General features: G+C 35.7%; 1 protein-coding gene across 10 annotated transcripts in view; it reads left to right on the top strand.

The window, feature by feature from the left end:
• PTPRM (protein tyrosine phosphatase receptor type M) overlaps positions 1–15,857 on the top strand; it is an 837,547-nt gene that overhangs the window by 495,258 nt on the left and 326,432 nt on the right. For all 10 annotated transcript variants that reach the window (XM_017951542.3, XM_017951543.3, XM_021929846.2 and 7 more), the window contains 2 exons: positions 6,238–6,546; positions 13,014–13,123. In XM_017951542.3, coding sequence (XP_017807031.1) covers positions 6,238–6,546; positions 13,014–13,123 — 419 coding nt within the window. The remainder of the gene's footprint in view (positions 1–6,237; positions 6,547–13,013; positions 13,124–15,857) is intronic.

Genomic DNA, 15,857 nt, shown 5'->3' with positions numbered 1-15,857 from the left:
AATGGGTTTTAGAGGTTTTATTACTTAAAATTTCAAAAACCCTAAACACCAACAAAAAATTATTCTGTTTAAAATGAAAACATATTTCAATCATTGTGACACTTCTAACCTTATTTTTGTACAGTTCATCATTCAGGGAGAATAAAATACGACATGTTATTATTGAGTGCCCTATCAATACCCACATTTCTTTATTTTGGAAAGTATCAACAGTAAATTTCTACCCCTCTTTTTCCAACCTCTATTCAATAACACTTTTATTTTTATGGATTTAGGGGTACAAGTACAGTCATGCAATATGGATATATGGCATAGTGATGAAGTCTGAACTTTCAGCATTCAGCAAGCTTTTTACTTAAAAATTTAAACTTTTCATTCTGAGCAAACTATCACAGGGACAGAAAACCAAACATCGCATGTTCTCACACATAGGTGGGAATTGGACAATGAGAACACTTGGACACAGGGTAGGGAACATCACACACCGGGGCCTGTTGGTGGGGGGAGTGGGGAGGGATAGCATTAAGAGATATACCTAATGTAAATGACGAGTTAATGGGAGCAGCACACCAACATGGCACATGTATACATATGTAACAAACCTGCATGTTGTGTACATGTACCCTAGAACTTAAAGTATAATAAAATAAAAATAAAAATTTAAACTTAAAAAAAATTCTCAAAATATTTATCCTGAAAGATTTGGTGGAATTATTCTGAAACCAGGTACCTTGGATGACTAGCCCAGGGTCCACTATGGATTCTTTTACTTTATTTTTAAAACACACAAGCCAAACCAAGAACTAGCAAAGCATTTGGGCATACTGCGTTACCTAACATTCAGCATTACGTAACACCGCTGGGGAGTGCTGCCTCTAGGCTGTCAGTTGTGGCCTGTTTAGAGTGTTATCTTCCCTTATCTGAGATCTGTGTTCTTACCATAAGTGTATATCTTAGTCATTTTATTATAGAAGATATTTCTGCGTGTTTGCCATAACATGTGAATGGGAATTCCAGCTTTCAAATATGATGCAAATTTAAATGATTAGTTTTTTAAATTTTAAACTTAATAATTTAAATTAAATTATTTAGTTGCTATGTGGGTAATCTATTTCCCAGCAAGATTGGGCAGTAGTTTACTTACCTTTACAATTTAGGCGGAGTTCAAACCAACATTTGGAATACATGAAAGACATGGTGAGACTATGTCCATCTTAAACCAGGAAATGAAGTAGAATGATTTTGTGTAGACTTTGGCATTGTTACACTTTCCTTCATTTATTCTGTAAGACTATTTTTTTTCCTTCTCTTAAATGAGTACTGTTTTTGAAATTTGGCCTATTTGTTAGGAAGATACTATTCTCCCTTATAGAGGATTGTATGATTTATTTAAGAAAAGCAGATTGTTTCCAAGGGCATTTTTTGATTCTGATTATGATAAAATGTGAAAACTATTAATGTGCTATCTATGAAAAGTATTCTGGAGGAAAAATATATTCAAATTTATATAATTCTTAGGATAAGTTTGAATTCATTCCATTACATCACCATTACATAGATGCCTGTAGGGCAGTGTAAATTAAAGATTTAAATTGTATTCCAGCAATTTCAGCTTGACTGACAAGGTACTTTTTAAACTCTGGAAAGCACTGACCAGTTGAAAGCCTTTAACTACTTCACCTAAAAACAAGGCCATGTACCCAGAATCGTTGCTGCTTAGGAATACTGAATTTTGGGGTAGGTCACTATAATATTAGTTACTCAGACCTTTGCTCTGATTTCACTAAATAGTAAAGTAAAGGGAGCTATTGCTTTATTATTTTGTCACCCTGTAGTGTGACTGGTGAGGCAGAAGTACAATAGCTGGAGGTCCTGAAGGGGCCCACCATGCCATTCTGGTTGTTATTCCCTTTATTGTAATAGACCTCCGTAGAGTTCATGGAGAGGTAGAAAAAAGAAACCTGTTAGTGGGAGCATTGGTTGTAATCTATGTTTTTGATTATCAATGACAGAATCCTAAAATTACACCCAAATATCTCTCACAGGTTCTGAAATTGAGTTTCTGAAAAAGCACTGTAGTAGTAATAGAAGGTAAAGTGCAGAGTTCCAAAGAAATGAGCTGTGAATTGAACCTGCAATGGAAATTGATCCTATCAGTCAGTTTTTGCCCTTGTTCATAGAAAAATAGGACCGAATGTAGAAGGAGCCAGGATCACTGATTAAATAGGATGCTGAAGTGCTGGAGGCTAGAAGTGGGCTTGCTGGTCCCTTAGGTCAGGACTGCAACTGTCAGACTTCTCTGCTGGAAACCTTGCTCAAGCTGGCAGAAAAAGAACAGAATGAAAAATGCTGCAGGCATCAGTGGGAGAGTCGGTAAGAGCTCACTGACTGAGCTTCCGGCGCGCTTCTCCGTAGGGAGGCCATTCTCATCTCTTATCATGAGTCAGTGGGCCCACAGTGGACCGCTTGGCCTCATGATTCATGCCAATGGGGCCTGTCATGATACCCTTTCAGGGAAGCAGGGAGGCATCAGTGTGGTCAGAGGGTGTGAGTGTGAAGAAAAATGGCCTTGGAATCAATTCCATTCTCAGTAGCATCTTCAGGATTATGAGGAAAGAGGAGAAATTTCCTACAACTAGTGGTCCTATGAATACAATTTGTCACCCTGTTATCTAACTGTAAGAGATATATATTGTGCACATAGAATGCTTGTAATGCTATGTCAAGTTTTTGGGGGGCAGTGTTTTTATTCTACTCCAGAAATGCAGTGTGAGTTGCAATTAGCCTACCAAAATTACACATTTCTGGTTATGAAGTTGCCATTTGTTTCCTACAGTGTGATATATTTCTACAGTGATGCCCTTCAGAGTGTTCAGTGATCATCAGTATAACTCACTAGAGTAAATGTCCCTGTGGAATGCCTCATTCACAGTTAGCAGCACACTAATGGAAATCGTTCTGCAGAAACACTGAAAACAAAGGTATTATAAAACACTAACTGAAGATGTAATTATTATAAATCCATTGCTGGATCAGAATTTAATTTTGCAGAATGGCAGAAAAAAAGTAAAAACAAAGAAGCATTGAAATCAGGCAGTTTGCTTAGTATGAGTTAAAAGAATTGTCAGATTTCCTTAGTCATTGGTCATAGCCTATCAACACTTATCATTAAAGGAGGCTGCTCTCATAGGTACATGGTAGCACATGGCATTTCATTTATGTTATTGTATGTATCTGCTTTACCAGCCATTTCCCCAACTCACTTAACTTTGCCTTTGGACCCTGGTAAGAGAAAATGACAGTACTCCATCTGAAGTGGACCATATCCCTGTGTCATGGCGTTGATTTAACTTATCCTGTAAGCTTTTGACAAATGAGAATCAGAGTCAAAGAGGCCTTCATCCCTATCCTATGTTGATATGACCCTTCCTACCCCTATTGATATTGACCCTGCCATGGTGATAGCAACGAATTAGTAGACACAGCAGAACTACGGACCATAGTCAAAGGCTCACAGAGGGCACAAAGGAAAATACTCTGCAAAAGCTTCTGTAAGATAGTTTTGGTTTGGTTAACTGTAGTTTTGCTTTGACGTAAAGATGCAAGCCAGTGAGTGCCACTCTCTTTTCATCTAAGATTTATACCTCATACAGCCTCTGTCTCCTGTCTGATTACCACTCATGACAATAGGCAATTTAGAGCCTTTGTCATAGAAATGATTGTTTTGTGTTATGCTTAGCTATAGTACTTGGCAAATGTATGGGAAATCTGAGACTTAATTTTACCATGATGGAATTCTAAAAGGTACTTACAGAGAAAGGGAGCATGCATTTCAAGACTACTTGACCAGTAGACAGAAGCCTTTGTCTTTACTCCTGCGTTTTAATTTAAGTATATAGTTTCTTGGATAAGAAATACCGAATGATGCAGACTTACTTATGCAGAGAAAAATAGTTTTCCATTGAAATTAAGTTAGAACTGTACTTCTTGTTTAAACTAATATCTGAAGCCTTTAGTCATTTTGTTAGTCAGTAAAACTGATGAAGACCTTAGGAAAATGCATTAGAACAGTCCTGTGATGAATAGGAGGCCTGGGATTAATAAGGAAAAGGGCAGAGGGACACTTGTTGATCTGTTTATGTATAAGGGATCTGGAGCTTATTAGAAGTTTTTATGAACATTCAACTAATGATGCATTGTATAAAATTATACATTTCCGTTAAGTTGTAAAAGTTACTAATCTGGAAAAAAAACCTTCAATGTTATTTCTAAATAATGTTATTTATGACATTTTCCCTACAGAAGTAATTTAAATATGAAAAATTAATTTTGTAATAAGGAACATTCCATGAGAATGCCACTCACGATTTCTTGGAGGAGTTTTCATCCTTGGTTCTTAGATTTATTACAGGACAGAGTAGCATGAGTGATCTTTATTAATCCCATTTTATGATTACAGCAGATATCTGGTAAATTCTGCATTGCATATTTCATATTATTCCACTTTAAACATTTTCATTTGTTAGAGGTTGCAGGTAAAAAGGGGGGATTTTAAGTTCTCTCTATGGCATAAATGATGGAGAAAACAGACACAAAGAATTTATGCGCAAATAGGAATCAAGAAGTGAACTTCAACAATAGTCCAGACAAGTTTGCAGCGCCCTGAAGTGCAGCCCAGGCTCTCTGGTACAGCTGAACTGGGGAGTATGGCCTTGACCCTCTCTTCTATGGAATTAGCAGGAAAAGGGAGAAGACTTCCTCCAACACTTTTGACTCAAGTTTAAATACATTGGATCTTTATTATATTGTACATTTTTGGGTCATGTTTTAGGTGAAGTCTTAGTATCTTTCGTATCCTAATTTCTTCTTATTTGATTCTCTTTAGTTTGGTAGAGACCAACAGTGGAGTGGGGGCAGCATGATTTGTAGTTGTCAGATCCAAATTCGAGTGCCACAGCAAACCCCGACCCTGATCAAGTTGTTGAGCCTACCTTGGTCACAAATTTTGTCTCTATATATTAGAAATAAAAATATTTACAGGATTATTGTAAGGAATAGGAAATATATAGAAAGCAACTCACACATAGTAAGTGTGCCATAAACTGTAGCTTTTATATCTCAAGTTTATTGTCCCTTCTCAATTGTAGATCTCTTTACGTTCATATTTGGTGGGCACACTTCAGACGAACAAAAATCAAAATTATGAATCAAATGACCTCTGGATGTATAACACAAAACATTTTGGGTTAGGCTTTTCCTAAAACCCTGAATGCTAAATTTTTTGTAGCAGTGCATGGTACATTATAAGTGCTGGGTAAATGTTATTCACATAGTAGTATTTATTTTCATCATGATTTCATAAACAAATCTAAGCTTTCTCTACATATATTTTGTTTTAAACCATGCAAAAATGCTTATATTCTCTCCATGTCATTTAGATTTCTAAGCTTGAAAATGTACCTGGAGCTGGGGCTAAAAGAAGAATACTAAGAAATTGTCATGAATAGGCAAGAATTACTTTAGAATTGATTGCGTGGAATTCTGTTCGGATTGAAATTTGGAAACACCTGTTCTGCTCAGAAGTTTATGCTCTCATTATATTATTTCATGGATAATTCTCAAGCTTTTACTCTTATGTTTTCCAATTACATAATTATAAATTAATGCTTAAAGAAAAAACACATGTATCAGTATTAAGATTGGTTTATTTATTCAGAGACCCAGAGGAAAAGAGGCTTAAATAAGATAGCATTTAATTTTTCCTAATGAAAAGTTTGGAGGTGGGAAGGTCGGGGCCGGTATGGTCGCTCGGTGATATCAGAGACCCTGGCTCCTCCTTCATCAGTGCTTTGAATTCTTAACGTTTAAGTGCCTCATGGTTCACCGTGGCTGCCTGAGCTCCAAATGTCATATCCTCCATCCAGCTAATAGGAAAGAAGAAGGACCAAAGATGGTGAGCCCCTGCCTTGTAAGAACACCTCTCACAAACTATTTTGGACATTTCATCTTATATACCATTCTTCAGAACTTAGGCACATGGCCATATCTATCTGCAGAAAATAATGGAAACTTTCATCTTTATTCTGGGTAGCCAAATGCCTAGCCAAGATTTAGGGATTTATTATCTAGGAAGAAGAGGTGTTGGGGACAACTGGGAATATCTGTGACCTTTGGGATTGACCTGAGCCTTTATCTTTCTTCTTTCTCATGTTTTCTTTTGTCTTCTTTTCTAAATAGATCCCATGCGAGGCCCAAGGAAACTGGAAGTAGTGGAGGTCAAATCTCGGCAAATCACTATCCGCTGGGAGCCATTTGGATATAATGTAACTCGTTGCCACAGTTATAATCTCACTGTCCACTACTGTTACCAAGTTGGAGGACAAGAACAAGTGCGAGAAGAAGTAAGCTGGGATACAGAAAACTCACACCCTCAACACACAATCACTAACCTGTCACCATACACCAATGTCAGTGTGAAACTGATTCTCATGAACCCAGAGGGCCGGAAGGAAAGCCAAGAACTCATAGTGCAGACAGATGAAGACCGTGAGTACCTTTGAATGATACGTTTATGTAAAACATGTGTTTTCAAAAAGCAACTTTTGTTTTGAGATCTTTGCTGTGAAGATGGAAGAAAGAACTACTTACATTGTAGAACAACACTAATGTGTATCTGTACTCTGTATTCTTAAGCACTGATTGAAAGAGGGAAAAGTGAGTAGAGATGTAGAAATGTCATTTTTTATTACTCATATAGTTACTTTCCTATATATAATCATTCCATATTGCTCTCAATAGTTCTTCATTCAAGTTTTATTTCACTGGGCTAAAAAATTGTTGTTTCGGGTATTAGGTTATTTATATAAAATCATTGGACTGAAAGATTGTTATTTTGGGTATTAGATTATTTATATAAAATATTTATCTAAATATATTTAAATGGCATTCTGAAACATTTTTTATAGTTCAGATAAAATTTCAGCACAAAATAGAGCCTGCCCTTGCTTTTCAACACAGTCTTGAGAAACTAAGTTAGTGGTCATGAAATAGATCATTTTTCTCCACAGGAACAATGTTGAAACTGGATGTTACTTTAATAAATGACTACTTAACAAATAAACCGTGCATGTCACCAGTAACGCATCAAAAAAGCAAATATACAGGAAACCTCCATAATAACTTAAAACAGTAAAATTATGCTTTGAACCTCATAGCATGGATGTGAATGTTCCTTTACACAGATGATACGGGGAACCCTTGTATAAATAATAGCATATTCATATAGTACATAAAATACAGTGGTAGTGTATCATACATTTGACCTAAAAATCACTTTTCAGGCATCAAAATAAGTGACAAAGAACATAGGAAGCCCATTAAACGAATGAACTATTTTTAAGAAAAATAGTTGTTTCACTTTTTGTTTCTTTATGTAACTGATAATGTAATTTTGACCATTGATTAAATCATGAGTTAAATGTTTAGAATACTTTATCGTTTCATTTAAAGAACTAAAAAAGTATTTTTGAGTGTTTCTACCTACCCAGCACCTGCGTATTTCTGTAGAAGAAAAACGTAGAAGTAGCTAGAGTAGATGAGGATCTCACTGCACAACCTCTCTCTCTTCTTGTATTGTCCGTCAAGTCCTGCTTGTGTTGGTTCCTCTCAAGCAGTAGTTTGGGAGGGAGTCTAAGTTTGGTGGAAGCCCCTCAGTCAAGGCTGAGACCGGAAGCTCTGTTTCTGTTTCTTCTAACTTTCTCTCATCTCCCAGAAGAGGAGAAGATGGTGTCCACATTGTCATCAAATCATGGCTGGCTCCTTCCTGCCCTACACGTCTCTATTGACTCTGGTCCTAACATCTGTTGTTTCTACTTCCAAAGTTTTAGATTGTTCTTTTCTGTCAATTTCCATTGCCTGTATTTAAATCCTTATTATTTGAAATTTATATAATTGTTTCTACCTTTTCTTTGTGGTTCCAGCTTTTTTCTATTCTAATGCCCCTCTACTCACTCACTAATCTTAAAAATACATTTCCATCTTGGCTCTCTCTACAAGAGTCTTCAGTGGCTCTTCCACTTAATCTTCATTCCAGTGCCTTGGCTGTCAAAGTCTTCTATATTCTTGGCTTATATTCTAGGAGTAATAACTTCTCCTTCACAGCAGCTTGTTCTGCAAAGCCATCCCTGAGTGCTGGTCCCTGTGCCTGCTCTGTGCATCCTGGGCTCCCCATCGTTGCCTGATTGTTCTCCTTGGCCAGTCAGGGCCTCTCCTGGCCGCTTCTCAGGCTCGCCTACTCTGCTACCCGCTGAAGTTCTCCTCGTATTTCAGGTCCTTCACATAGCTGTCTCCAGCTCTTCAGTCCGTGTTACTCACATCCTTCTGACCTTATTTGTACTTCATAAGATCCTTATCTCTGACCGTCAATTTCCTGATCTGAGAAGTGAGAATAATAACAATTCTTAGATATATTAGGGATAGAAGAAATTTACATGGAGAGCTGGTTGTAACGTCAGAAAGGGTCCTTTCTTAGTGTTGTAATGATTCATGGCCACTCATTATGATTCTTCTTTGCTCCCTCATTATGTACTTATGTGTATTTTTTCTTTTTATTGTAAACTATTTGACAAGAAGTACTGTTTTTCTTTTATAGCAATATGTGTGATATTGAGTAAGTAATAAACACCTCAAAATACCTTGTAAGTCTTTAAGTGAAATAATAAAGTATTGTTGATAAGCATTTAATTCATGTTTTAATAAACAATAATGGTCACATCAATGAGAGAAATAAAATGCAGTCACTTTCAGATACGTACTGCTGAAGCATGCACCTATTGAACACTATGGGTTTCAAACTGAGACCTATCTTGAGCCAGGAATTTTGTTAAGTTCCATCAAAACATGAGGACAGAATTACTTTGTTTGTTTTTTGTTGTTGTTGTTTGTTTAAATTATCTTGCTAGTCCCTGAAGCTGGAGCATGCATTACTTTGAAATAAAAATCTGTTGTTTTCCTATCACACTAGCATTTCTTAATTAGAAAAAACTTTAATTTCAAGTTATATTTCATAACCCCTCCAAAAAAAATACTTCAGAAAAGGTAGAGAGAAGAAAGAAATAGAATAATTGCCAAACAATATCCAGTTTGTAGAGAAAAGAATTGGGGAATCACTTTGTTTATCCATTAACAAAGGTTATAATTCATTGAACGTTGTAAGTTTCATTGTAGTATAATACTTGTATTGAAATATAGTTTATTTCATCAGAAATCGTGTGGGAAAAAAATTTACCTTCTGTTAATGTTAGTAGAATCCTATATAGCCCAGGGATAAGTTGTACAAACATAGGTATTATGACTTTATATACCAGATCCTGCATTCCCAGAAATTCTTAAAATAAGTACTAGACCTAAGTTACTATGAGGTACTATCTTCCCTAACTTAATTAGTAGTATATTAACTATTTATTCATATTGTTTTAATTTACATTGTCTTTCCCTGATCATAAAGTGATTATCTGAATCCCCATTAGGGTTTCCTGTCAACTATTCTACTGCCGTCTATCACAGGGTCACCACCAGTACATTCTAATAAGTTCATCCTTCTGAGATATCCTCTGCCTAACTTGATTTTGAATACCTCCTATGTCATGTTACTGTTAGCATTTTCTTTTATACAAATTGAATAAAACAAATATTTGTTTTGTTCTTTTTTTTAATTAAAAAGAATGGTTTTTTTTTTTATTCTTTAAGTTCTAGGGTGTAACAAATATTTGTTTTTTCTAACTCTTCACCTTCCTTACACCTGCACATGGGTTAATACATATTTTCAAATAAGAAATATCATTGGCTGCTCTGCCTATGGAGTAGCCGTTCTTTTATTCCTTTGCTTTCTTAATAAACTTGCTTTCACTTAAAAAGAAAAAAGAAATATCATCACAAAATAGAGTCACTCGTCTTAATTATCTTGATGCTGTGAGAAAACTGATGATGCCATCATCATAAACACTTTCAGGGTTAAGAGGAAGAGACTTAGCTGAGTTTTCTCAGGCATAGCCGGTTTTAGTTCAGCTTCTAGAACATTTTAGTCTCAGAGTTTGGAATTCCAATGTTCTTAGAACTAACCTAGTGTTGTCATTTCTAATGTTTTTTGTTGCTTCAGCATAGTCGTATATAAATTTCAACATAGGACTAACAATTATTTTCATACTTATGTACTCTTTAGGGTTTGAATGTCAAAATTAACTTGGCTGGGTATAGTGACACATGCCCATAATCCCAGCACTTTGAGAGGCCAAGGCAGGAGGGGATCGCTTGAGCCCAGGAGTTTGAGACCAGCCTGGGAAACATAGTGAGACCCTATCACTACAAAAAGTAAAAATAAATTAGCTGGCATGCTGGTGTGTACCTATGGTGCCAGCTACTCAGAAGGTTGAGGTGAGAGATCACTTAAACCTGGGAGGTTGAGGCTGCCGTGTGCAATGGTAGCCCCACTGCACTCCAGCCCAGATGACAGAGCAAGACCCTATTTCCAAAAAACAGAAAATCAACTAATTCCAACTTCATTTTAGGAATGAGGCAAATGAGACCTAAAGAGGTTCAATGATTTGTCCAAATTGCATAATTTAATCATTAGATAGTCTTAAATCAGAACCCAGGCCTCCCATATGAATCAGTATTTTTTTTTCCTGCCAAACAACACTTGACTTTAATTGGAATAACCGTAAATGTTCTACATTTACATATAAGTAGCCCCTCATCTCAAAAAAAGGCGTACTATCTGTGAGTCCTTTTGAAATTCTAGGCAGGCTTTCCAATCCGTGATAGCCTTAGCAGTCATTAAAAAACTAATCATACCCTCTCACAATCTAAAGCATTTTTTCCAACCCTCTTTAAAAAAGTTTATTGAGATATGTTTGTCCGTTCACCATTTGATAAATATTTGGGTTGTTTTCACTTTTTGGGTATTGTGACTAATACTGCTATGTAGATTCATGGACAAGTTTTTGAATTAACATTTTTTTCACTTTTCCTGAGTACGTAGCTAGGAGTGAAATTGTTGGGTTATGTTGTAAATCTACCTGTGTTTAACCAATTGAGGCACTGCCAGAGTGTTTTCAAAGTGGCGGCATGACTTCACCTTCCCTCCAGCAGGGCATGGGGTTTCCGATTACTCTTCCTTCTTGCCAGCACTTGTCTTTTCATTATAGCAATGCTAGTGGGTATGAGGTGATATCTCATTATGGTTTGGATTTACAGTTTCTTGCTAGCTAATGATACTGAGTATCTTTTCCTGTGCTTATTGACTATTTGTCTTTTTTGGAGAAGTGTTTATTCAGGTCGTTTGCTCATTTCTAATTGTACTATTTGTTATCTTGTTACTGAGTGTTAATATAGCTCCTTTTATATTCTAGATACAAATCTCTTATCGTATATATGATATGCAGAAACCTTCTCCCATTCTGTGTCTTGTCTTTTCTTAATAGTGCCCTTTGATACCCAAAAGGTTTTCATTGCGGTAATGTACATTTTATCTAGATTTTCTTTCATTGCTTTTGCTTTTGGTGTCATGCCTAAGAAATTGTTGCCCGATCCAAGATCATGAAGATTTATTTATATGTATGCTTTCTTTAAGAGTTTTATAGTTTTAGTTCTTACAGTTAAGTCTTTAAACTATTCAGATTTAATTGTTATATATGGTGTGAGGTAGAAATCCAACTTCATTCTTGTGCATGTGGATACCCAGTTGTGCTAGTAGCATTGGTTGAAAAGATTATTCTATCCTCATTGAATTTTCATGGTACTCTTACTAAAAATCAATTTACTGCAAATGTAAGGGCTTCTTGAGTACTGGGATTCTCAGTTCGATTCCATATATATATGTGTGTGTGTGTGTATTTATGGAATCTGTAGCTTTGCAGTCAGTTTTAAAATCAGGTGAGTTCTCTCTGACCCAGTTATTGGTCATTAACTTCATCACCAAAAAATTTGATCATGCACCCCCAAATATATGGATATTTATAAACAGTATAGCTATTTTGTAAATAAGATAGACATACTAGTACACTAAATTGTATATAACATGAAGCATACTGAAACACTACATTTAAAATGATAATGGGATAAATAATATTTTTTAATTATATTGAATATTTTATAGAAAATTGGCAAATAACATCTTCACTTTTGTTAGATTTTTGCAAACTTATAAGAAGGTGTTATGTATTTTAAGTTTTGAAAAATGGCATCAAACTTCCCCCAAATCACATATAGTATTAACAAATAAAATAATGTTTAAAGACTATATTGTTATTTCGTCTATATCAACTTCTACTTTGTATTTTAATAGATATATTAGTACAGTAGCTCATATTTTTTTTGCGTGGTTTTATCATTCAGTGTTACGGTTATAACTTGAATCCATGTAATATATAACTGTTATTTACTTTCAGTCTTTTCAGTACTTTATTGTATAACATAACTTATTAAACCATTTGATTTGTTTCTTATTTATTATTATTTAAAAAATCACTGCTTTGTGAACATTTTTGTATATGTCTGCTGGTGCATATATGCAAGAATTTTACTACGAAATATACCTGCATGTGGGACCATTGGGTCATATGTTCTGTGCATCTTCAGCTTTACTAAATACTATTAATAATTTTCCAATGTGTCTCTACCAGTTTACACTCCCACAAGGAGTATGTGAGAATTCTCATCACTTCAAATCCTTCCTCATTTCTTTTGGAAGAGTAAAAACGTTTATTTAATAGATGAGACTGAGCTCTGTCTAATTGATTAAAGCTTTTAAGAAAAAAATGATAAAGTTATTCTTTTAATCAGGACAGTGTAGCTAAAATGGTTTAAGGTTCCAGATTTTTAAAGAAAACTTGAGTATATGTGTGGACTATTAAAATCTTTTCTCTCAATAGGAGGTTAAAACCTACCAAGTCTAGAAAAATCTACTTTTTAATTGTTTATTACTTAAACATTTATTTCCTCCCACCCTCCTTTAGTCCCAGGTGCTGTTCCCACTGAATCCATACAAGGAAGCACCTTTGAAGAGAAGATATTTCTTCAGTGGAGAGAACCAACTCAAACATACGGTGTAATCACTTTATATGAGGTAGTATATATGTTTGTTAGTAATTTTTAATTAGAAATTCTCATGATAATGTAGGCTATCTAGTATTTTAAAATGCATAGTTACATAATATATTTTAAGAAGTTTAATGTTTTCAGTAGTTATAATGGTTGTTATATAGAAGAAAATTGTAAAAATAAGTTTTTGAATTATATATAATTTGAGGATTTAGCTTTACAATGAGTTGGACCTTTCCAGTTTATATGTTATTATATGTTAAGACACAGCATTACATTTAAGAATTATCTTTATTAAAAACAATAAGTATTTTGAAACATGCATTGATTATAAGACAAACATAGAATTCTATTCTTGATTAGCTATTAAATATTTTGCTACTGAATTATAGAAGGACACTGATTATCCAATTAGCAAAGTCAATAAATACTGTCTCAGGGCTAACAATAGAATAATGTCTTTTGGTTTCTTAGTATTACCAAAACATCCTTTCGACTTCTGTGACATAGTTTTGTCTACTGAGGCATATCAAATGGTTGAATGATAGATAGCAGAGAAGAATTTGATGAATTGTTCAAGGAAAAAAATAACAGCAATAACAGGGTGACATTCATCATCACATCTGTGCGAGCATCATTTCTCTATGCCTATTGTCATAGAAACAAGCAGCTGTGTTTTTTTAAGCTAGCATTTATTTGAATGCAAATTCAACAAAATTGTATGTTGTAAAGTTTCTAAAAATCGTGGCAAATTCTCCTATGGAACCTCTGCTTGAATACCTTTCAGAACTACTGACAAAAGCCTGTAAAGATGAGCTGTCAGACAGTGATCACTGGGAAACCCCTTCCCTGACCCAACTGGCCTCACGTTTATGTTTCCTTATAATTTTTGAAAATTGGTATTGAAACACACACAAAATTAATTCAAAGCTAAGTGGAGAAAGATAAAAAAGTTGATTTTTGTACTGTTATTGATGCTGTTCATTGGCTGCCTCATTGTAAAAGAATTGAATATTATCAAAATTCATGGCTCAGCTTTTATAGAGCTAAGTGTTATAAACAAATCAAACAAGTTCATATTTTTTTTCTCAGTGATGAAAATCTTTTAGTTTTTATTTTTGGCCCCCAAAATAAACTGAAACTAGGTCTCAGTTTTGAGGATTCTTACCTAGTAACAGGATTTTAAACTCGGAAACATATAATCTTTGAAATCAACTTTAATTTCCAAGCCGTAAGTTCATCTATCCTAAAAGCCACATGTTGCTATGTAGACAGACAGAAAACATTTAATAGAGTCTTTCTTTTTAATCCCACAAGAGATATATCTCTGTGTGGTAAGTCACTTCAACATGAAAACAATGGGAATAATAATTCAAAGGAAAAACCCATTAATCTCTCTGATTCTGCAGCCAGGGCTACCCAGCCGAACACTGATCTAAATACTACTACAATGGGGATGCATGAATGTGTCATAAGTCAGGGTTTTAAAAATCAGATATGTGTAAGTAGAACAGATTGGTTCAGTTTTCTAGGGACCAAAGGGGAAATATGTGATCCAGGCTGAAGTGATTAAATACAAGCTTTCTGCCCGACAAATCTTTCTCCCTTTCCCATGTTTCCTACAAGTAGGAAGGAAGGGAGTCCCCAGCTTCCTCCAGGTAGATCTTAGGTGGAGTCTCAGGAGGAGCTCTTCTTGAGCTGAGATGCACCTGTGAGCTGTGATTCACCCAGCCTATGCCAGAGTTTACAACAGGCACACACAGCTTCCTCCCGGAGCTGAAGATACATGTTGAACCAGACTCAGTCCCTCTCTGGAGAATCACAGACTTCTGAGACAAAATTATGCTAAGAAAATCAAACCTTTGCCCCAAAAGAAACAGGGACCATGGCAACAGTGTATTCTGTCATGGAATCACATTTGAATACTGGTAAAAACCAGAAGATGAGATAAATTGCCATGGTTGGAAAAAAGTTTAGTAACCAATGACACGGGTGTTTCTTTAAGGAAGGCAGCGCGCAGGATAATTTTTGAAGGAAAGAAGAAAGCACAGATGGAATATTGTTGATGTTTGTATTAGGGCGTTCTTGCTTGGCTGTAAAGAAATGCCAGAAGCTTGGTAACTTATAAGAAAAAGAGGTTTACTTTACTCATGCTTCTGCAGACCATTTAGAAGCATGGCACCTGCATCTGCTCCGGGCAAGGGTCTCAGGAACCTTACAATTGTGGCGGAGGCTGAAGGGGAGCAGGCACGTCACATGGCGAGAGCAGGAGTAAGAGAAAAGTGGGGGGTGCCACACTCTCCTGTGAACTCAGAGCGAGAATTCACTCATCACCAAGAGGGTGGCATGAAGCCTTTCATGAAGGATCTGCCCCCATGACCCGAGCACCTCCAACACTGGGAATCTCATTTCAACATGAAATTTGAAGGGGACAAACATCCAGACCATATCCGTGTTGGAAATGAATATGCTGTAGCTTTAGGTTATTCTCAGTTCTCTCTTTGCTTATTATGAAAGATACACAAAAGCATTAATGATAAAAAACGGCTGACAGCATTGTTTTTTCCAGGAGTTACAGCAGTTCACAGCCTTACTTCATTCTTCTGGTTTTCTTCCTTGCCTTCTCCTTTACACTCCTCTAACTCCATTCTCAGCCTTCCAGCACTAGCCTTGCCTCTCTGACCTCCTTGTCTTCATTCTGACTCAAGTCCTTCTCATACCTTACCTCTCCACCTCAGTCGTTTAATTTTATCAGTCAT

Source organism: Papio anubis, chromosome 19 (assembly GCF_008728515.1).
Source record: "Papio anubis isolate 15944 chromosome 19, Panubis1.0, whole genome shotgun sequence".
NCBI lineage: Eukaryota > Metazoa > Chordata > Mammalia > Primates > Cercopithecidae > Papio > Papio anubis.
The sequence above is the reverse complement of the archived record's forward strand: the minus strand, read 5'-3'. Positions and strand labels throughout refer to the sequence as shown.